General features: G+C 45.3%; 1 protein-coding gene across 9 annotated transcripts in view; it reads right to left on the bottom strand.

The window, feature by feature from the left end:
• The window catches only part of LOC105463988 (spectrin alpha, non-erythrocytic 1), an 85970-nt gene that overhangs the window by 55291 nt on the left and 6969 nt on the right, over nucleotides 1-23710 (bottom strand). For all 9 annotated transcript variants that reach the window (XM_071078416.1, XM_071078414.1, XM_071078418.1 and 6 more), the window contains exons 2-11: nucleotides 15514-15753; nucleotides 12957-13082; nucleotides 7059-7203; nucleotides 6204-6346; nucleotides 4436-4569; nucleotides 4119-4263; nucleotides 3886-4040; nucleotides 3145-3280; nucleotides 1347-1448; nucleotides 86-223 (exon numbers count right to left, since the gene is read on the bottom strand). In XM_071078416.1, coding sequence (XP_070934517.1) covers nucleotides 86-223; nucleotides 1347-1448; nucleotides 3145-3280; nucleotides 3886-4040; nucleotides 4119-4263; nucleotides 4436-4569; nucleotides 6204-6346; nucleotides 7059-7203; nucleotides 12957-13082; nucleotides 15514-15750 — 1461 coding nt within the window. In that variant the 5' untranslated portion in view covers nucleotides 15751-15753. The remainder of the gene's footprint in view (nucleotides 1-85; nucleotides 224-1346; nucleotides 1449-3144; nucleotides 3281-3885; nucleotides 4041-4118; nucleotides 4264-4435; nucleotides 4570-6203; nucleotides 6347-7058; nucleotides 7204-12956; nucleotides 13083-15513; nucleotides 15754-23710) is intronic.

Genomic DNA, 23710 nt, shown 5'->3' with positions numbered 1-23710 from the left:
TAAAACAAAACAAGCACACTACCCGAGGAGACAAAATACAGGTCCTTCTTCTCCCACCACTGACAAGGCTTTGCTCACAGATTACCTCCTGCTTGCTCATCCAGTTGTCCACCTGCTCAGTGTCCCGGTAGAAGAGCTGCAGGTCCATGCACTGCTCGTACTGCTGCCTGCGCAGCTCCCACAGCTCCAGCAGCGCTGCTCTCTCCTCGGAAAGGACGGTCAGCTTGGGGGCATAGGAGACATGGTCAGGGAGATGAGGTCAGCCCCAATGCCTCCAAGGCAGACAGAACAGCTAGCCTGGAATTCCTAATCCTAGTGCTAATCTTCAGGCCTTTTTTCTGATTTGCAAAAGGGGAAAAACAACATTCATGTTGTATGTGCATGTTCAATATAAAAGGGATGGCCTATTTTAATTAATCTAGAATTAATTTATTGCCACATGATCACAAATGACTTTAGGTAAAAATAGTAAGTAAACTCCCAGGTAGAAGAAATAGGGCATCCATTTAAAAGTGAGGCAGTATAAATGGAGTAGGGACTCTCCACTGAGAAATGTCAACTGAGTGGGTGCTCTATAACATATGGAAAATAAATTCAGAAACCCCCAAGACTTTAGGCTCCGAAGCTACTAATGACAAGTCTTTGAAATGTCTTCTTTTACTCTATGTAATATTAGAAAATATAGAAATCATTATTTATCTAATGTTCCTAGGCAATTTTATACTCTGAGATACTTCAAAACTTACATACATACATATTTGATTTTACTTTCTTTTTTTTTTTAGAGACAGGTCCTCACTCTGTCACTCAAGCTGGAGTGCAGTGGTGCAAATCATAACTCATTGTAACTTTGAACTCCTGGGTTCAAGCAATTCTCTCGAGTAGCTAGGACTATACGAATGTGCCACCATGTCTGGCTAATTTATCAATTTTTTGTCAAGATGGGGTCTCACTATGTTGTTCAGGCTGGTCTCCCATTCCTAGTCTCAAGCAATCCTCCTGCCTTGGCCTCTGAAAGTGCTGGGGTCACACCACATCCGGCCTACGTATCATTTTATAAAAATGTGTTTCCTCTTTGCTGCAACTCCTAATGCAAGACTCAGCTCAATACAAAAAGTCCCTGTAAGTAGGAAACGTGCCACACATGCCCCAAATAAGGAGGACTGTCTCTCAGGAAATCAGCACACTACACATATACCTTCTTTTTAAATCTCTGCAGAAAAAGGAAAGTTTCTCACATATCATGGTGAATGCAATGTCTGGATATTTAAGGATGAATAATAGCTTTCAGAGACTTAGTGAAAGATGTAATTTGCTCCTCAAAAGCTCCATTTCTCTTCTCTTACCTTCTCCCTCACTTCATCTGAGGCGTAATGACCAGCAGCAAGCAGTGCCTGCCCAGATTCATCTGCAGATTTGAAGCTGTCTTCATGAGCATCAATTTCACCCTACAGGAGAAAAAAACAAAGCCATGATTTATGCCTAGCATCTTACAAAATGAAAACAAGGTGTTGCATTTTACATAAGCATTATAAGCCAGACTATGATATCTAAAACAAGGAACAAAATGAAAGATTAGGCCAGGTTTCCTAATACATAATCAATCTAGGTCATCAAATGTGAGAGTATCACTCACTGATGAAGTCCTTTTCCAAATGGCTTTTCAGGTCACCTGTTGTTTGTCAAGGTTCCACACATTCACATGGGTCTGAGCTCTCTTTTGTTCCAGTGCTCGGTCTTCTTTGTGCCAAATGGACTTGTTTACTATTATTTTATAGAACCTGGTAGGGTGAGTCCCTCCCTGGCCCCACCATGATCTTCAACATTGTCTCAACCTTTTTAAAATTTTTTTCTTCCAAATCAGTTTTGGAATCAGCTCATCTCATTGCAAAAAGAAACACACACATACACATATACCTGCTGAGCACTTGACTAGAACTGAATTAACTGTATATACCCTGGTGGGAATTTACACCTTCACAAAAGATCGTTCTATCTGTGCACTAGATAAATCATTCTCTCTATTCAGTTTTTATTTAATGCCTTTTAACAAAGTTTTATAGTTTTCTCCACAAATGTCTTACACACTTTTGTTAGATTTATTCCTAAGTACTTTATATTTTCTGCTCTAATAAGTAGTATTTTTAAAAATTACGTTTCTGGCCGGGCGCGGTGGCTCAAGCCTGTAATCCCAGCACTTTGGGAGGCCGAGGCGGGCGGATCACAAGGTCAGGAGATCGAGACCACAGTGAAACCCCGTCTCTACTAAAAATACAAAAAATTAGCCGGGCAAGGTGGCGGGCGCCTGTAGTCCCAGCTACTCAGGAGGCTGAGGCAGGAGAATGGCGGGAACCCGGGAGGCGGAGCTTGCAGTGAGCCTAGATCGCGCCACTGCACTCCAGCCTGGGCAACAGCGTGAGACTCTGTCTCAAAAAAAAAAAAAAAAAAAAAAAAAAAACACGTTTCTGTTGCTAGTGTAGAGAAACGTTTGACTTTCAGTTTATTGATTTTGTATCTAGCACATTAAAACCTCTCAGTTTTTTTTTTTTTTTTTTTTTGAGAGACGGAGTTTCACTCTTGTTGTCCAGGCAGTAGTAGAATAGTGCAATCATGGCTCACTGCAACCTCTGCCTCCCGGGTTCAAGCGATTCCCCTGCCTCAGACTCCTGAGTAACTGGGACTACAGGCATGTGCCACCAAGGCCAGCTAATTTTTGTACTTTTAGTAGAGACAGGGTTTCATCATGTTGGCAAGGATGGTCTTGATCTCTTGACTTTGTGATCCACCTGCCTTGGCCTTCCAAAGTGCTGGGATCATAGGCATAAGCCACTGTGCTCAGCCCAACAAATACTTTTTACATCACAAAGGATCAACGTGCCAAGTAGTAGCACTTCTATCTCGCCAGAGCTTGTCTGTTTGCTTTTATGGACCACAGTGAACTTCTTGACACTGAACTGAGTTAAGCCTCTATCAGAAGCAGGTAGACCAGGTCTCCAAAGGCAAAACCAACCACAATCCTTATGATGAGAGACACCTGTGAATAACGTGGTACCAACTCCAACTACAGGCCTCACCCAACATTGATATACTGTTGCATTATAAGCTAAAATCTTCACTTCTGGAAGATGCTAGAGATACTATTACCTTGTGCTCTTGGTGTCTATCTAGCAGGGCTTCAGCCCCAGCCACATCATTGGCAAGCTCATCTGCATTGATGAGGGCTTTCATCTCAGTCACCCAGCTGGTGAGGTCACGGAAGTCAGCAAGGAAGCGTTGAAGCCTAGGAAAAGCCAAAGGAAGACATTATGTTTCCAGCAGAGGTTCCAGGGTGGAAAATGGCCTCCCTAAAGCTCCAAATTCTATGTTCTCAAATGTCTAACAAATTATACAAACTCTAGTTCTGGGAAATATGAAATTCTACCAATCTAGACTGTGAAGGAAAGCAAGAGAAGGCTGAAATCAACGCTTTAAAACTTAGGTTCTGTCCATCACTATAAAGCCCCAATCCTGTCCCACATTTCCAACTTCCTTGTTATTCCCAGGTTCAACCCTTGGCTAGTAAGAAGCATTCTTTTCCTTTCCAATCTGGTTGTAATAAGGTATTTAATGTGATACTCAGATACTTAAGGGGATATTTCCATTCTATCAGTCATAATGCAGTGATGCAGAATAGAAGAATTTATGAAGTTGTAAATAGCATACACATACTACACATGATACAGTTGCCAGTCTCCAAACAGAGAGAACATAGGTAAGAAGTGATTTGCATTGGTACGTGATACCTGACACTTCCACAGAACACAGAACAGACCCTTAACTCTGCTATTCCTGCTTCCTAAAAAGAAGTTAAATGATACTGGTTAAGACCTGGAGCATCATTTGCACCTGTATGAATCATTGAGCCGTGCATGTCTCTCTGCCGCCAAGGTGCGGATCTGCTCCCAGTTTGTAATCAGTTCCTCTCGCTTCACTTGAATCTGTGTTGCACTCAGAGGGTGGGACTGTTGCAGGCGGTCAGCCTCAGCACACAGGGCTTTGACCTAGAAATGAACTCCGTCAGAACTATTCTCCTGACCCTTGGTAACTTATTTACAGAATCAGCTGCTTGTAAAACCCACCTTGTCTTCTAGAGCAGCAAGATCTCTCTCTAGACCCTCGTGCTTCCGAAGCAGAGCCTGAACACTTGCCAGGTCTCGGCCAAAATCATCAGAGGCCATTAACTGCTCCTTTTCCTTAATCCAACTGATAGTCTCATCCACATCCCTACAGAACAAAGGCACCAGTTAATCCACAGCAATGACATCTCCCTAGAACTAGGAACACTCCATGGGACCAAGGCCCAGTCAGCCCTGACAGCTCACCAGCACATGCCCTGTGCTTCACAACTCCCCTCCAGGTTGAGGCCCATTCCCCAAAGCCCACTCTGGCTTGACACCTGTTAAAGCGCTGAACTTCAGCTGCCCCAAAGAGCTTCCCCTGCCTCTGCAGAGCCAAGCCCTTCAGCCGCTGCCAGGCTGCATTGACTTCATCCTGCTTAGTCTTGATCAGTTCCTCCTCAGGGTGCTGCTCCTAAACAAGGAAGAGAAGAGACTGGATTTGTACACAACTTCTGGCTTCTCCAACTAGTTACCCTGGGGTTGGTTCCTTGACGTATCTTAGCAAATCACCACTCTGATGTTAATAAATAGTTTGGCTGTAACTTTGTGGTAGCTTTATCCATGTACTCATCTACCCTAACTGCTTGAAAATTTGGTATTTCAGATGTTCATGAGGCTGTTAAGCATTCTTGTACATAAACATAATTTTCAGGGCTTAAGAGTTTGTTCCTGGCTTTAGACTGAAGACATTTCTTTTTTTCTTTTTTGAGACAGGGTCTTGCTATGTTACCCAGGCTGGTCTCAAGTGATCCCGTCTTGTCAGCCTGGGTCTGGGTAGAGTAGCTGGGTCTACAGGCAGATGCCACTGCATCCAGCTTAGAGACATTTCTTTAAAAGTATCCTTCCCTACCAACCACATTTTGGTGTTTTTAAAAATACGATATAAAGTAATAAAGTGAAGCATTCAGGGTTCTTGTGTTTTTTTTTTTTTTGAAACGGAGTCTCGCTCTGTCGCCCAGGCTGGAGTGCGGTGGTGCAATCTCCACTCACTGCAAGCTCCGCCTCCTGGGTTCACGCCATTCTCCTGCCTCAGCCTCCCGTGTGGCTGGGACTACAGGCGCCTGCCACCGTGCCCGGCTAATTTTTGTATTTTTAGTAGAGACGGGGTTTCACCGTGTTAGCCAGGATGGTCTCGATCTCCTGACCTCATGATCCGCCCATCTCGGCCTCCCAAAGTGCTGGGATTACAGGCGTGAGCCACCGCGCCCGGCCGCATTCAGGGTTCTTGAATCCATTTGGGATACCATGGGTTTGGCCTGACTACTCTTCTCAAGCTCAACCGTAGGAAAGCCTAGGGTTTGGAAAGGTAACACATCTGTCACTGTGGAAGGGTGAGATATTTCTGAGGAATGCCGGGTATTCTTTCTCTTAATCATAGACCAGAAAAAGGAAACAAGTACCAGCCTGTAAGCAGATTTATACATTTAAAATTTGTACCCCCCCAAATCAAATTTCCCTAAAAGTAAAAACTCTCAGGTTCTGAGTACTTGATGTCCATGGAACCCTTTGGACTCAGAGTGGAAGCAGCTTACAGGATTGTACACGTGGGCACTGGGGAAGGGTTATCATTCCCTCTTCACAGGCTCCAGCGCCAGAGTGGAGAGCCTATTCACGACAAGGTTCTCTCAGGCTCCCAGGAGAGCCCAGGGAAGCTTCAAGTAAAAAAGGAAGGCAAGAGCCCTAAGGCATTGGTGGACATCTGCCAATACTAACTTAGCATTCACCACCACACCCTCGTCTGAGAAACCCTGAGACCTAGCTTCAGCAGCCCAATAAAAGCTTCACCCAGCCCTACCCAGAAGTGGGTGGAGGAAACAGATCACATGAACTCTGCCCTTCCTGCCAAAGGCAACACATTAAAAAGCATCTTCCACTTTAGGACTAATCAGTATTGTGCCTTATACAGCTAAACAAAACGCTTTAGACATGCTTACAAAAACTTGCTCAATCAAAAATTAGGAGACCAATCATCAAAATTTTCTCCTGAATATACTAAACAGTTAACATAATAATGTTGTGAGAAACACACAGCACTTTGCTATTTACCTGTATGAGTTTGGCAGCAAATTGGTTCACTTCATTAACTCTTTCTTCATGAGCAGCCATATCTGTTTGAAACTCTTCAAATTTCTTCTGTAAAACCTCTACATGCTCCAGATCCTGGCCCAGCTCTTCAGAAGTAACAATTGCTTCCTATTCAGGGACCATAAGAGAGCCAGAGTCACCAACCAACATTTGTTTTTTTTGTTGTTGTTGTTTTTGTTTTTTTTGTTTTTTGAGACGGAGTCTCGCTCTGTCCCCGGGCTGGAGTGCAGTGGCCGGATCTCAGCTCACTGCAAGCTCCGCCTCCCGGGTTTACGCCATTCTCCTGCCTCAGTCTCCCAAGTAGCTGGGACTACAGGCGCCCGCCACGTCGCCCGGCTAGCTTTTTGTATTTTTTAGTAGAGACGGGGTTTCACCCTGTTAGCCAGGATGGTCTCGATCTCCTGACCTTGTGATCCGCCCGTCTCGGCCTCCCAAAGTGCTGGGATTACAGGCTTGAGCCACCGCGCCCGGCCTCCAACATTTGTTAACAATGGCTTCCAGAAGCATGAAACAGACACATTAGGGATGGAGCCATGTTAGCTTTAATGGATACGGTTTTCTCTGTGGTTTGTGATTTTAGTTCCTCCCATAGAAAGTTAACAGGCTGAGCTCAGAGCATTTCTGTCTCAGCGACTCCAGGCTTCAGAGTTACAGAATAGCGCATACACCCAGAGAGCAGCTGGAGAGACAGCAATCCCACTTCCACCCTTTCCCTTAAAATGGCCATATCTGTGCTAACACTGGGTCTCGCTACAGATCACAGAGGAGTCTCTTCCTTTCTCTGAGTAAGGCTTAGCAAACCTTTCTTCTCAAAACGTGCCTTGTCATTGATCCAGTCCATCACGTCCTCACATTCCCGTAAGTACTGCACCAACTTCTGGGCCTGCAGCAGTTTGATTCCTTTCTCTCGCATCTTCTCCAGAAGTAATTCCCACTGGCGGTGCAGCTCCATCAAACGGGTCTGAAAGTTTCAAATCAGAGTTTTAATCAGATCACAAGTGGCTCTGTGGGATCTGGCTCTGACAAGTTAGAGACTTTATGGAGCTCTGAATAAAAATATTTTTAAAAGATAATCCCTAAACTGAGAGGAAATAGTAAATTTAACTGGGAGTAGGGAAAAGTCCACAGTTCAGACTGGTTTGGTGGTCTTCAAGTTACAAGTAGGTAGATTTACTCTAGTTTACATCAGGAAAATCATTATCATTTATATTATTAATAATATCTTTATATTTCATTTATTTATGATATATTTATATTGTAAAGTTACATATATTTTAGTATTACATAATAGTTAATAGGTACACAATTGATACTATTAATAATTATTATTAAATTATTAGAGTGGAATTCCTAATCCAGAAGACTACTGGGGAAGGAAAAATGAGGAATTAATGTGTAAACTGAGCTGAAATTACTGAAGGATGTATTCCAAATTCATGCAGATAAAAAAAAAAAAAAAAGAAGAGGTCCTATAGGCATCATCAATGTAAAAATTATGAGGTGCAACAGGAAAATCTTGTTATAAAAGTAGAAAAGGGGAGGCTGGGCGCAGTGGCACTTTGGGAGGCTGAGGCAGGTGGATCACGAGGTCAGGAGTTCGAGACCAGCCTGGCCAGCATGGTGAAACCCTGTCCCTACTAAAAGTACAAAAATGAGCCGGGTGTGGTGGCACGCACCTGTAATCCCAGCTACTCGGAAGGCTGAGGCAGGAGAATCGCTTGACCCCAGGGAGGTAGAGCTTTCAGTGAGTAGTGATTGTGCCACTGCACTCCAGTCTGGGCGACAGAGCGAGACTCCGTCTCAAAAAAAAAGTAGAAAAGGAGGGGGTGCAGTGGCTCACTCCTGTAATCCCAGCACTTTGGAAGGCTGAGGTGGGCAGATCACGAGGTCAGGAGTTCGAGACCAGCCTGGCCAACACGGTGAAACTTCTACTAAAGTCTCTACTAAAAATATACAAATTAGCCGGGCGTGGTGGCACACACCTCTAATCCCAGCTACTTGGAAGGTTGAGGCAGGAGAATTGCTTGAATCTGGGAGGTGGAGGTTGCAGTGAGCTAAGATTGTGCCACTGCACTCTAGCTCTGGGCAACAGAGCAAGAATCCATCTCGGGGAGAAAAAAAAAAAATAGTAGAAAAGATGGGGTCCTGAAAAGTCATCAGCTATCAAAAAGGATTCCTGATAGAAAAAATTTTGAACCTTCTGTGAAAAGACAGTATGCAGTACATCTCAAGTGAGGTTTATTTCAAACTTCACCCAAGTGACAGCCACAGGATCAAACATACTCAGCTCCCAGCATCTTTGGGTTCTCATAACACAGGCCCAGTAAGGACTTATCAAGCATTGGAGGAAACTGGTAATCAATGCAAGATTAGATGATGCATTCTGGTATTCCAATCCAACCTCAATGCCTTGATTATGCCTACCCAAGATACTGGGAGTTTCTGTACAACACTGACAGACATAAGTAAAACAAACAAAGAGATTTAAACACTAACAGAAAAGAAGTCTGGGATCCACCCATGATTGAGATATCACTCCTAGCAAAATGAAAACTTGAAAACCATGGGACAGTCAACATGGGTGGATTCTCTTAGAAACAAGTATGAATGTTTTACTTGAAAGGAGAAAGCAGCAGAGGAATACATGCTCACACAATTCACTTCCACCACTGTTGGTAAAACTGTGACCCCACCACTGAGAAAGAAGTGAAAGGCACTCCAAAGCAAGGGGGCAAAGGCAACCGACAGCAAGTCAATACTCCACCTACTCGGATGTGGGACCCGATGTGGGTGGCGGTGACTATGGGGCGCCACGCTGTCCGGTATGGTGTGAAAGTCTAAACCAGTGACAGACAGGTTATCCAGGACACAGACATGCCCTCACACGCCACCCACCTTCCTCTACTACCACTGCCTGCCAAACTAAGTAATGAGTTAGGAGACCAAATAAATGACCAAGCCAAGATCACCATAGTAACTGTGAGCATGAAAGTAAAGATGAAATGAGAGCTCCTGCTCAAATTAAAAATGAGGCCACAGAAGACTAGAGAAAATCCTCTCACATTCAAGTCAACTGTCCATCTCACATATTTCATTTTTACACCCTCAAGGAAAGAACTAGGGCAAGGCCTGTCCCAGTACTGGAACCATTTTCCCATTGCTGATGTGTCTGATCTTGTAAATACTGCAGGTAAGAGAGTCCAGCTTCACAGCCTTAATATTATTTGAGAGTGTGAGTGGGCAGGGAGGCAGGTGCGCTTCATAAACATGTGGAAAGCTGATGGGGTGGAGAAGCAAGCCTGGTTCTGACTCAGGTGGATTTCTCAATAGGGACATAAGCAAGCAACAGGAGCCTTCAGAGAAGTAGATGGTGGAAACATTAAGCAAAGAAGACAGGAATGAAGTACAGGTCGGAAAAACAAAGCACACAGGCTGGGTGCAGTCGCTCACACCTGTAATCCCAGCACTTTGGGAGGCCGAGGCAGGTGGATTGCTTCAGCTCCAGAGTTCAAGACCAGCCTGGGCAACATGGCAAGACCCCTATCTCTACTAAAAATACAAAAAAATAGCTCAGCATGGTGGTGCGTTCCTGTGGTCCCAGCTACTCGGGAGGCTGAGGTGGGTGAACCGCTTGAGCCTGGGGGAAGGAGGTTGCAGCTAGCTGAGATTGTGCCACTGTACTCCAGCTTGGGTGACAGAGCAAGACCCTGTCTCAAAAAATAATAATAATAATAATAAATTAAAATTAAAAAAAATAGTGATGACTGGACAAAGAAGGGGACAGAGGAAATTCCAGTTCAGTCATCTATCAACTGTATGACTTTGGGCAAGTTACTGAAATTCTCTGAGACTCAGTTTCTACTCTCACATAATAGGGAAATAATGGCCACTTTGCACACTTACTGTGAAGATTAGAGGTTAACAAAGTATCTATACATAAATAGCTCCTAATACCTACTCAACAAACTATATTTAATAAGTTTTTTTAAATTACTTTTTTTTTTTTTTTTTTTTTTTACTTTTTTCAGACAGAGTTTCGTTCTTGTTGCCCAAGCCAGAGTACAATGGCTGGATCTCAGCTCATCGCAACCTCTGCCTCTTGGGTTCAAGCGATTCTCGTGCTTCAGCCTCCCAAGTAGCTGGGATTACAGGCACACACCACCAAACCCGGCTAATTTTTTGTATTTTTAGTAGAAACAGGTTTTTACCATGTTAGCCAGGCTGGTCTCAAACTCCTGACCTCAGATGATTTGCCCATCTCAGCCTCCCAAAGTGCTGGGATTACAGGTATGAGCCACACTGTGCCAGGCCTTTTTTTTTTTTTTTTCCCCCCAGGCAGTCTTGCTCTGTTGCCTAGGCTGAAATCCAGTGGTGCAATCATGGCTCACTGTAGCCTTGACCTCCCAGGCTCAAGTGATCCTCCCACCTCAACCTCCCCAGCAGCTGGGACTACAGGTGTGCACCACCACGCCCCGCTGATTTTTTAATTTTTTTGTAGAGACGAGGTCTCACTATGTTGCCCAGGCTGGTTTTGAACTCCTGAACTCAAGTGAGCCTCTTGCCTCAGCCTTGGCCTCCCAAAGTTCTGGGATTACAGGTGTGAGCCACCACGCCTGGCCAGTTAACAGTATTGTTAATGTTGCTTTAATAAGCTGTCCAGGCCAGGCGTGGTGGCTCACGCCTGTAATCCCAGCACTTTGGGAGGCCAAGGCGGGCAGATTACCTGAGGTCGGGAGTTCGAGACCAGCTTGACCAATATGGAGAAACCCCATCTCTACTAAAAATACAAAATTAGCTGGCTGTGGTGGCACAGCACATGCCTGTAATCCTAGTTACTCAGGAGGCTGAGGCAGGAGAATCACTTGAAACTGGGAGGTGGAGGTTGCAGTGAGCCAGGATTACGCCATTGCACTCCAGCCTGGGTAACAAGAGTAAAACACCATCTCAAAAAAATAAAAAAAAAAATAATAATAATAATAAATCATCTGGGCTGGCCACGATGGCTCATACCTGTAATCCCAGCACTTCGGGAGGCCGAGGCGGGCAGATCACCTGAGGTCAGAAGTTCAAGACCAACCTGGTCAACATGGTGAAACCCCATCTCTACTAAATAAACAAAAATTAGCCGGGTATGGTGGTAGGCACCTGTAATCCCAGCTACTTGGGAGACTGAAGCAGGAGAATCGCTTGAACCTGGGAGGCAGAGGTTGCATTGAGCCGAGATCTTGCCATTCTGCTCCAGCTTGGGCAACAAGAGCAAAACTTCGTCTCAATAAACAAATAAATAAATAGGCTGTCTAAACAGGGCAGAGGGTACTAATAGACATAAATAAAGTCAGCTTTGGGTCCTCCTCCCTTCCCCCTTGATTAATTACTGAAGCCAAACACTTGATATCTGTCTAATGTTCCGATCTATAAGCTGGTTACATATTCTACTACAGAGGTGCCTCATTCACTCTGGGAAAACAACTTCTATCCCTGGATAGAATAATAAGACATACTGATCTCATTTACTCTAAGACTGTATATAAAATAGTGGGAAGATGGGCAGATAAATATCTGTATTTAATTGCAGACACATACTACATTGCCCAAATGGGTTAAATGTTATTAAATGTCATATGATATTTGGAATTCACTTTTATTTCCTATTTACAGTCATCATTATTAGTAATAGTTAATAATTATTCATCATACATCTCAGGGCTAATTGTAAGTCTTTAATATGAGACTGCAGAGTACTGCCAAGCAAACGTGAGAAAACAAATATTTATTGTTGAAAATGAGTAGACTGGATCCTCAGTGAAAGAATCCTCCACACAGTTATCAAGGAAGAGTGGGGGACAAAACAGTTCTAGCTGGGGCTTAAGGGTACAGCTTTCATTTACATCTTCAGGACTGCTTTGACAGGTAAAATACTAGAAAAGGGTGGGCCTCAAGCAATGTGGGTTTGGATGACAAAGAACCAAAAAGAACACACAGCTAGACATGATGTGTATCAAAGATAGATAAGTGCATCCACTTATAAGAAACTCAATGTGCACACCTCACTGTCAAGAGGTTTGTTTTCCCTTAATATCTTCATACTAGAAATGTGAAACGAAGCAGAGAAACATCAGTTACTACCTCAGCCCCAATAAATTGTCACTAAAATCAGCCAGACCAAAGAGTTCGAGGACTCCTGCCTCAAAGTCAGTCCCATCACCACGGTCGTTGACCAATAGGTGCCACAAATCGTTCCTTAGAGCTGGAGCTTTAACAGGCTTGCTGCCTAGACCTCAGTAAACCCCTCCCAGGGCAAGCCGAGATTCAAGACAACAAGCTTTCCCACAGATAACCTTCTTCATAGTGTCTGTGACTGTTTCTATTTATCTTTATATTCGAGTCCTTAAATTTGCCAGTTTCACTAATATGCTCTCCCATCTCATTGCCATTTACAAATGTTAAATTTATAGTTTTCTTTAAAGTATAATCACATTCTAATTTGCTCTACAAAAGGAATATTAATTTCCTCACTGAGTATACAAATCCTTGCTTATATTCATGTTGTCATATTACAAAGGCAGGATTTGGGTAACTTCTTAAGGAGACTTCATAAATTCTTTTAAAAGCTGGAAAAGTCTATCTTTTTGGGAACCCAAACTGACATGTATGCACGAATCTACAATGCTCCACCCAGATGAAACCGCCACACCACAAGCTACTCATACTCACCCGTATGGTTTCAGATGCAAAATGCCCTTCTGAGATCATCAGGTTTCCAGTTTCATCCAGCTTAACAATGGCTCCTGAATTGGCCTGCACTTCAGCTTCAAAGGCTTGATGCTTCTGAAGCTTTCCCTGTTGGTGGACCTTGAAGTGAGCCTCAGATGCAACCACAGAGCATCAGCATTTTGTACCCCCCTGTTCCTTCCCTCCTCAATCCTGCTCCCTCTAGTTAGGGACACATCATTTGGCACCTCGCCCATTCTCTACCTGCTCAATTCCTCAAATACTGACTGCATTTCTCCTGGCCCTCTGAAAGCCTGGCCAGTGAGGGCCATCAATGGTCCTCACTCGTTGTTGAGAACTAACATTGTCAGTGGAAGATGCTACAAAATATCCCATTAATAATTTTTTTTTTTTTTTGCTATCAGAAAATGAGCCTTTATGTGAACATCTGGTCCCTGCTAGAAATACAGAACTAATACTAACAGTTTTCTCAACATTCAGTGTGTACTCTTGAAAAATCCATCCATATTCACTCACACATGAGACTTTCTTTCACTTGCTTTAGAGGCCAGACTCTTTGACCCCGCCTACACTCCATTTCTCAATACCTCTTTTTCATCAAATACTAAGATGGGAAGGGGCCTGCCAGGCAGGGATTGTACCTAAAGCAGTGTTCTTCATTCTCTTCTTAGGTTACTGTAGTCAATTTTTTATAGTTAAAAAATCCATGGGCCCAACTACTGTTCTACTTGCTACCAAAGCAATTTTCTTTAAAAATCTTTCACCAAGGCCGGGCGTGGTGGCTCAAGCCTGTAATCCCAGCACTTTGGGAGGCTGAGATGGGCGGATCACAAGGTCAGGAGATCGAGACCATCCTGGCTAACACAGTGAAACCCCATCTCTACTAAAAATACAAAAAACTAGCCGGGCGAGGTGGCGGGCGCCTGTAGTCCCAGCTACTCGGGAGGCTGAGGCAGGAGAATGGCGTAAACCCGGGAGGCAGAGCTTGCAGTGAGCTGAGATCCGGCCACTGCACTCCAGCCCCAGCGGCAGAGCGAGACTCTGTCTCAAAAAAAAAAAAAAAAAGGCCGGGCGCGGTGGCTCAAGCCTGTAATCCCAGCACTTTGGGAGGCCGAGACGGGCGGATCACGAGGTCAGGAGATCGAGACCATCCTGGCTGACATGGTGAAACCCCGTCTCTACTTTAAAAATACAAAAAATAACTAGCCGGGCGAGGTGGCGGGCGCCTGTAGTCCCAGCTACTCGGGAGGCTGAGGCAGGAGAATGGCGTGAACCCGGGAGGCGGAGCTTGCAGTGAGCTGAGATCCGGCCACTGCACTCCAGCCTGGGCAGCAGAGCGAGACTCTGTCTCAACAACAACAAAAAAAATCTTTCACCAAAATAAGTAAGAAGAAAGGCTTTCCCTTTTTACAAAAAAAGTTCTGGTTGGGCACAGTGGCTCACGCCTGTAAATCCCAGCACTTTGGGAGGCTGAGGCGGGTGGATCACCTGAGGTCAGGAGTTTGAGACCTGCCTGGCAAACATGATGAAATCCTGTTTCTACTAAGGATACAAAAAATTAGCCGGGCGTGGTGGCACATGCCTACAATCCCAGCTACTCAGGAGGCTGAGGCAGGAGAATCGCTTGAATCTGGGAGGCGGAGGTTGCAGCGAGCTGAGACTGCACCATTGCACTCCAGCTTGGGCAACAAGAGCAAAATTCCATCTCAAAAAAAAAAAAAAAAAAAGAGTTTTAAATATATAATTTACATACCATAAGATTCACGCTTTGCTTTTGGTAAGATTTACCAAGTCTCTGAAAGGGACTCAAAAATGTAAGTATTTATTTTTTTGATATCTGACTCCAGAATAACTATAAATTTTTGCCAGCAACAACACTGTTATGCCTTTCTCAAAAACTCATTCCAGGCCAGGTGCAGTGGATCATGCCTGTAATCCCAGCACTTTGGGAGGCCAAGGTGGGCAGATCACCTGAGGTCAGGAGTTCAAGACCAGCCTGGCCAACATGACGAAACCCTATCTCTACTACAAATATAAGAATTAGCTGGGTAAGGTGGCAGGCACCTGTAATCCCAGCTACTTGGGAGGCTGAGGCTGGAGAATCACTTGAACCTGGGAGGTGGAGGTTGCAGTGAGCCGAGATCATATCATTGCACTCCAGTCTGGGCAACGTGAGTGAAACTCCGTCTCAGAAAACAAAAACAAAAACAAAAACAAAAACAAAACAAAACAAAAACCTCATTCCAAGAGATTAACCCAGAACTTTCCCGAAAAATGTTTAAAGATCACCAGTAGTATCAAGGCAGAGGTTTGAGAACCATCAGTCTAAAGCATTCAGAAAAGACAATTAATACCCGTAAGATTCCACATTCACCCTCACTAATACAATACGGGAAAACTGAGTTTGTCCTTCCTTATTATATTCTTCTTCTTGTCCAATCTCTCAAGGTCATAATTAAGTAACTTTCCTTGTCTGATTTTTGGGTAAGAACATTTGGGCTCTTGAATTTTGGCAGGAATCCCAGGAGATCAGATGTACCTGCAAGTTGGTTGGGTCTTTATAATTCTCATCAGATGCAATCTGAAGTTTTTCCTGTATCCATTTCTCCAGCTCTTCAGCATCTCTTTGAAAGAACTGGAATCGATAGGAATCTTCCAACTTCTGACGCCTAAGGGTTGAGAGTTCCTTGAAGCGGTGGTATCGGTCTAGGACCTGCTGCCGCCTCTCCTGGATGTCCTCTGCTGTTTCCAGCACTTTGACCCCACTTGGGTCCATTTTCTGAAATGACAAAATGCCCTGAGATAAGTACCAATAGGCACCAAAAGAGATAAAAAGAAATTAGCCTCTCTGAAGGAAAGAAAAAATTATCACGTAAACCCAGCAGACAAATGAATTAAGAAGACAGCTCCTTCTTAGGAACAATGAAGCCCAGACCTTATTCCTTTATTAAAAATGGCCATCCATTCCCCTGCAACATCTACCTACATAGGGCCCTCAGAAGATGCCTAACCCACGCATGGCAAGGAAACCAAGTGAAAACTATGAATGGGAGAACTATGGTTTGTGCTGTCAATTCTACAAAGGATTCAAGGATTCAGAGGAAACAGCAATTGTGGTATTCAAATAATTGTTGATAAGTCCATTCAGAATTCCTTTCAGGCAGGGCGTGTGGTGGTTCATGCTTGTAATCCCAACACTTTGGGAGGCCAAAGTGGCAGACTGCTTGACTCCAGGAGTTCAAGAGCAGCCTGGGCAACAAGGTGAAACACCACCTCTACTAAAAATACAAAAAAATAGCTGAGCATGGTGCTGTGTGCCTATGGTACCAGCTACTCAGGAGGCTAAGGCAGGAGGATCCCCTGAGCCCAGGAGTTCAAGACTGCAGCAAGCCATCATTGCACCACTGCACTCCGGGCTGGGTAACAAAACAAAACAAAACCGAAGACAAAGAATATGCCATTTTATCCTCTAACTAATTAAGGAACACAGAAGAAAATATAGATTAATGCCAAAAAGCTTCCGAATTTGTCAGTAACATGTGACCTCACACTAGCCACCTTCCCTCTCCATGCCTCAATTTCCTACAGTGACTAAAATGTCAGGAAAAACGACATGGTCTCAAGTCTCTTCGAACTTTAAAATTACAGTCTATAGAGAGGTGTCCGGGTTCAGTAAGGAAGCAGAACAGATAAGCCTGCTGGTCCCTTCCAGCTATTGTTCTACAATGTATAAAAGATATAAAATTGTGTTACCCTGGAAACATCTGGGAGTTCTTTCCTTTATCCTGTTGCCTATCCCAAGACAGAAATAAAAGGGTGAGTTGGCTAAGAGTTAGGAATGAAACCTGTCAAGAGTGCTGCCCCATATCCACCTAGCAGGTAAACAGCAAGAGATGGCTGAGGTCAGAGTTTCCAGCTAGTGCCCCAGCTCTGTAGGGATTCAAGCAGTTCTCATTGGTGGTAGGAAGGCACTATCTGTGCCTGATCAGCTCTGAAGACTGCCTTTCTAAGAGACCGCCTTCCTGGAGAAGTGTAGATGAGCTGATTTTAGTCATATCACCATTCCTTTAAATTATTCTCGGCCGGGCGCGGTGGCTCACGCCTGTAATCCCAGCACTTTGGGAGGCCGAGACAGGCGGATCACGAGGTCAGGAGATTGAGACAATCCTGGCTAACACGGTGAAACCCCGTCTCTACGAAAAATACAAAAAATTAGCCGGGCACGGTGGTGGGCGCCTGTAGTCCCAGCTACACGGGAGGCTGAGGCAGGAGAATGGCATGAACCCGGGAGGCAGAGTTTGCAGTGAGTGGAGATCGTGCCACTGCACTCCAGCCTGGGTGACAGAGCGAGACTCCATCTCAAAAATAAATAAATAAATAAAAATAAATTATTCTCTACATATCAACTCTGTATTTTTGTTGTATTATTGTTTTTCCACAGTCCAAAATTTTTTATACTCTAAAAGGAGACATTCTTCGCCATGCCACTCCCAAACCTTTCATGGCTCCTTTCTTTTTTTTTTGTTTGAGACGGCATCTTGCTCAGTCACCAGGCTGGAGTGCAATGGCATCATCTCGGCTCACTGCCCTCTGCCTTCAGGGTTCAAGTAATTCTCCTGCCTCAGCCTCCCGAGTAGCTGGGACTACAGGCCCGCACCACCATGGCCGGCTAATTTTTGTATTTTTAGTAGAGATGGGGTTTCACCATGTTGGCCAGACTGGTCTCGATCTCTTGACCTCATGATCTGCCCGCCTCGGCCTCCTAAAGGGCTGGGATTACAGGCGTGAGCCACCGCGCCCAACCTATGGCTTTCTTCTGACAGAGGAAAGAACTCACCTCTTGAGCATGACCTTCACAAACTGGCCCAACACGCCTGCCTGGTATTATCTCTCACCCATGCCCCCTACCCTTGTGGTGGACAGAAGTATTCTTTCTGCTCCAAAATGCGTAATTCCCTTTAAAACCCCAAGCATGTGCACACGCTTCCTTTGTCTAGAATATTCTATGACTCTTCTTTGCCTAGATAGCACTTATTTATTTATATCTCAACACCCAGCTGAAATGGGTAAACTGCAGGATCCTGACTCTTTACTAAACTGTAAGCAATGTTCCTGCCTTCCCTCCTTCTCAGATGTAATCACTTTTCTCTTCAAATTTGCAAAGCACTTGTACATATATCCTAAGGCATGATTACACCGAACAACCTAATCTTTGTATCCCTGATTTTTATTTATTTATTTATTTTTGAGACAGGGCCTTACTTTGCTGCTGCCCAGGATGGAGTGCAATCACGGGTCACTGCAACCTCAACCTCCCCAGTTCAAGTGAACCTTCCACCTCAGCCTCCCAAGTAGCTGTGACTATGGGTCCACACCACCATGACTGGTTAATTTTTTTTTTTTTTGAGACGGACTCTTGCTCTGTCTCCAGGTTAGAGTGCAGTGGCACGATCTTGGCTCATTGCAACCTCCACCTCCCAGGTTCAAGCAATTCTCCTGCCTCAGTCTCCCAAGTAGCTGGGATTATAGGCGCCCATCATGGTGACTGGTTAATTTTTGTATTTTTAGTAGAGACAGGATTTCATTATGTTGGCCAGGCTGGTCTTGAACTCCTGACCTCGTGATCCACCCGCCCTGGCCTCCCAAAGTGCTGGGATTACAGGCGTGAGCCACCACGCACAGCCATGACTGGCTAATTTTTAAATTTTTTTTGTAGAGATAGGGTTTTGCTATGTTGCCTAGGATGGTCTTGAACTCCTGGGCTCAAATGATCCTCCCACCTCGGTCTTCCAAAGTGCTAAGATTATAGGTGTAAGCCACCATGTCCGGCCCTGTATCCCTGATTTCTAGCATACAGAGGTCATTAAGAAATGTTGGTTAAATAGGCCGGGCGCCATGGTTCACATCTGCAATCCCAGCACTTTGGGAGGCTGAGGTGGGCAGACTGCTTGAGCCCAGAAATTTGAGAACAGCCTAGGTAATATGGCTAAACCCTGGCTCTTAAAAAAAAGTATCCAGGCATGGTGGCAGGTGCTGTAGTCGCACCACTGCACTCCAGCCTGGGTGACAGAATGAGACCCTGTCCCAAAAAAAAAAAAAAAAAAAAAAAAGAAATGTTGGTTGAATAAATAATCAAGTCCATGCTGAGTGTTGCAGCTGCTGTGCAGCAGCAGACCTGAATTCATTTGTAAGGGGGAGGGAGAGAGCTCCATAATGAATCTTTCAGTTCCCATATTGTAAAATTGGAATTCTATCCAGTTAAGTGCTAGATTCATGACAAGAATGACAAATAAAGAATGTGCTGACTAAAGCTACACAACTAGGTGTCAACCTAATGACTAAATCGGAATTACCAATCTTGGATTGACCACATGGCAGTATACTCTGAGAAAGTGGCTGGTTTTTATTTTTTTGTTTGCTTTTTAGGCAGGGTCTCACTCTGTTGCCCAGGCTGGAGTGCAGTGATACAATCTTGGCTCACTACAACCTTGCCTCTTAGGCTCCAGTGATCCTCCCATCTCAGCCTCCTAAGTAGCTAGGGCTACAGGCGGGTGCCACCACACCTGGATAATTTTTATATTTTTTGTACAAACGGGGTTACACCACGTTGCCCAGGCTAGTCTCGAACTCCTGGACTCAAGTGATCCACCCACCTCAGTCTCCCAAAGTGCTGGGATTACAGCTGTGAGCCACTGCACTGGCCTATTTTCTACTCTTAAAACAGACGTCAAGTCCTTAAAACTAAAAACTGGGGGTGACCTTGAAAATCTTAATGTGTGCTCAGAGCGTTTCTGTAATAATATTTAATGATAACAGGCAGTTCTAGTTTACACTGCTGCCCTAAGTCTGTCAGCCTATTTTGGAGAAGGTTGATTTCTGATGAGGATCCTGACAAGGATCACTATCATCACACTTACTAGAAGGTAAACATGACTTCACTCAGTCACCTTCCAGTTGTCTCCTCCAGCTGTATCTCACATCAAACTCCCTCACCAACCCCAATTACAGGCCCTGGACAGGGTCCATTTGAAAGCTCAAAAAGTTCCCTTTCTCAGGAGTGCGCTCTTCTCTCCCACTCCCAACCCTACCATCTGACATCATACAGATCTCGGCTGGGCGCGGTGGCTAACGCCTGTAATCCTAGCACTTTGGGAAGCCGAGGCAGGTGGATCACAAGGTCAGGAGCTTGAGACCAGCCTGGCCAACATGGTGAAACCATATCTCTACTAAAAATACAAAAATTAGCCAGGTGTGGTAGCATGCGCCTGTAGTCCCAGCTACTTTGGGCTGAGGCAGAAGAATCACTTGAACTTGGGAGGCGGAGGTTGTGATGAGCCAAGATTGCGCCACTGCACTCCAGCCTCTTAAAAAAATATATAAAAAACAAATCATATAGATCTCTCAGAGTCCAAAGCAAATGCCTCGTCCTCTATGAAGTCTTTCTGAATCAGAAGTCTCCACTCCCTGACCACCCACCCCTATCATTCACCTTACAACACTGCCACATTCTGCCATGAAATTATCATGTTCTCCCTACCACATTCATAAGTTCTTTAAGGAACAATAAAGAAGATCATATTTTACTCCTACTGTCTGGGCGCAGAACTCACGACTTGGCACATATTATAGATCCAATTATATTCAGAGCTTGGAAATAAACTGCCATCGTTTTATTTTTTTTATTTATTTTTTTTTTTTGAGACGGAGTCTTGCTCTGTAGCCCGGGCTGGAGTGCAGTGGCTGGATCTCAGCTCACTGCAAGCTCCGCCTCCCGGGTTTACGCCATTCTCCTGCCTCAACCTCCCGAGTAGCTGGGACTACAGGCGCCCGCCACCTCGCCCGGCTAGTTTTTTGTATTTTTAGTAGAGACGGGGTTTCACGGTGTTAGCCAGGATGGTCTCGATCTCCTGACCTCATGATCCGCCCGTCTCGGCCTCCCAAAGTGCTGGGATTACAGGCTTGAGCCACCGTGCCCGGCCAATCGTTTTATAATTAAGTAGTCGGGAGACAGGTAATCTAGCAAGCAAGCTGCAAAGCCCAGGGTGACCTGGGATCCTCCGGTTCCCAGAATATGGCACACTAGAACCAGTGATTCTTAACATGATTAGAGTTGACATACTCTTTTTTTCACCTCGCCTGGCTAATTTTTTGTATTTTTAGTAGAGATGGAGTTTCACCGTATTAGCCAGGATGGTCTCAATCTCTTGACCTCGTGATCCGCCCACCTTGGCCTCCCAAAGAGCTGGGATTACAGGCATGAGCCACCCTGCCCGGTCTTTTTTTTTTTTTTTTTGAGACGGAATTTCACTCTGTCGCCAGGCTGGAGTGCGATGGCGCGATCTCGGCTCGCAGCAACCTCGACCTCCAGGGTCAAGCGATTATCCCGCCTCAGTCTCCCAAGTAGCTGGGACTACAATTACACACCACCATGCTCAGCTAATTTTTGCATGTCTTTTCTTTTTAGTAGACACAAGCTTTCACTATGTTGGCCAGGACGATCTTGATCTCTTGACCTCGTGGTCCACCCGCCTCGGCCTCCCATAGGGCTGGGATTACAGGTGTGAGTCACCACACTTGGCCGACATATTATTTATTGATGGCTGTTTGGTTATTTATTAGTTCCTTTCACTCTTTTTTTTTTTTTTTTTTTTTTGAGATGGAGTTTTACTCTGTCGCCCAGGCTGGAATGCAGTGATGCTAGCTGGGCTCACAGCAACATCCGCCTCCAAGGTTCAAGTGATTCTCCCGCCTCAGCCTCCCCAGTAGTTGGGATTACAGGCACCTGCCACCACGCCCAACTAATTTTTGTACTTTTGTAGAGACTGTGTTTCACCATATTGGCCAGACTGGTCTTGAACTGACCTCAGGCGATCCACCCGCCTCGGCCTCCCAAAGTGCTGGGATTACAGACGTGAGCCACAGCGCCCGGCCTTCACTCCCTCTTTATTAGTTCCTTTTCATATCCCCACTTTGGAGTGAAAAAACAGTGAGGCAGACGTGGTGGCTTACACCTGTAATCCCAATACTTTGGGAGGCCGAGGAGGGCGGATCACCTGAGGTCAGGAGTTTGAGACCAGCCTGGCCAACATGGTAAAACTCTGTCTCTACTAAAAATACCAAAATTAGCTGGGTGTGGTGGCACATGCCTGTAGTCCCATCTACTCAGGAGACTGGAGCTGGATAATCGCTTGAGCCTAGGAGGCGGAGTTTGCAGTGAGCCAAGATCAAGCCCCTGCACCCCAGTCTGGGTGACAGAGCTAGACTCCGTGTCAAAAAAAAAAAAAAAAAAGGTGGGTGCCATGGCTCACACCTGTAATCCTACCACTTTGAGGCCGAAGGGGGTGGATTGCCTGAGTTCAGGAGTTCGAGACCAGCCTGAGCAACATGGTGGAACCCCATCTCTACTAAAAATACAAAAATTAGCCAGGCATAGTGGTGCACACCTGTAGTACCAGCTACCTGGGAGGCTGAGGCAGGAGAATCGCTTGAACCCGGGAGGCGGAGGTTGCAGTTAGCCAAGATCGCGCCACTGCACTCTAGCCTGGGCGACAAAAAAGCAAGAGTCCGTCTCAAAAAACAAAAACAAAAACAAAAAACAGTCAAAATTATTTAAGACTGAGTCTTAGTAAACAATTAGGGTTAGACTCATTTATTTATATATTTCCTTTGTTCTCAACCCTCAGGCAACAGTTAAGATGGAAAAACATTGAGAAATTATGCGTCTGGCCGGGCACGGTGGCTCACGCCTGTAATCCCAGCACTTTGGGAGGCCGAGACGGGCGGATCATGAGGTCAGGAGATCGAGACCATCCTGGCTAACACGGTGAAACCCCGTCTCTACTAAAAAATACAAAAAACTAGCCGGGCGCAGTGGCGGGCGCCTGTAGTCCCAGCTACTCGGGAGGCTGAGGCAGGAGAATGGCGTGAACCCGGGAGGCGGAGCTTGCAGTGAGCTGAGATCCGGCCACTGCACTCCAGCCTGGGCGACAGAGCGAGACTCCGTCTCAAAAAAAAAAAAAAAAAGAGAAATTATGCGTCTAATTTGTTTGCTTACAAAATATTCTTTTTTTTTTTGAGACGGAGTCTCACGCTGTTGCCCAGGCTGGAGTGCAGTGGCGCGATCTCGGCTCAGTCTCCACCTCCTTGACTAAAGCAATCCTCCTGCCTCAGCCTCCCAAGTAGCTGGAATTACAGGTGCCCACTACCATGCCTGGCTAACTTTTGTATTTTTAGTAGAGATGGGGTTTCACCTGTTGGCCAGGCAGCTATCTATAACACCTGATCTCAAGTGAACTGCCCACCTCGGCTTCCCAAAGTGCTGGGATTACAGGCGTTAGCCACTGTACCCAGCCTACAGCCACAGAAAGGTTTTAAAAGCAGGGAGGTGGCCTGACTAGCTTTTTTTTTTTTTTTTGAGACGGAGTCTCACGCTGTTGCCCAGGCTGGAGTGCAGTGGCGCGATCTCGGCTCACTGCAAGCTCCGCCTCCTGGGTTCACGCCATTCTCCTGCCTCAGCCTCCTGAGTAGCTAGGACTACAGGCGCCCGCCACCGCGCCCGGCTAATTTTTTGTATTTTTAGTAGAGACGGGGTTTCACTGTGGTCTCGATCTCCTGACCTCGTGATCCACCCGCCTCGGCCTCCCAAAGTGCTGGGATTACAGGCTTGAGCCACCGCGCCCGGCCATCAAAATATTCTTGTAAAGAAATTTTCCGGCCGGGCGCGGTGGCTCAAGCCT

Source organism: Macaca nemestrina, chromosome 14, assembly GCF_043159975.1.
Source record: "Macaca nemestrina isolate mMacNem1 chromosome 14, mMacNem.hap1, whole genome shotgun sequence".
Lineage (NCBI taxonomy): Eukaryota > Metazoa > Chordata > Mammalia > Primates > Cercopithecidae > Macaca > Macaca nemestrina.
The sequence above is the reverse complement of the archived record's forward strand: the minus strand, read 5'-3'. Positions and strand labels throughout refer to the sequence as shown.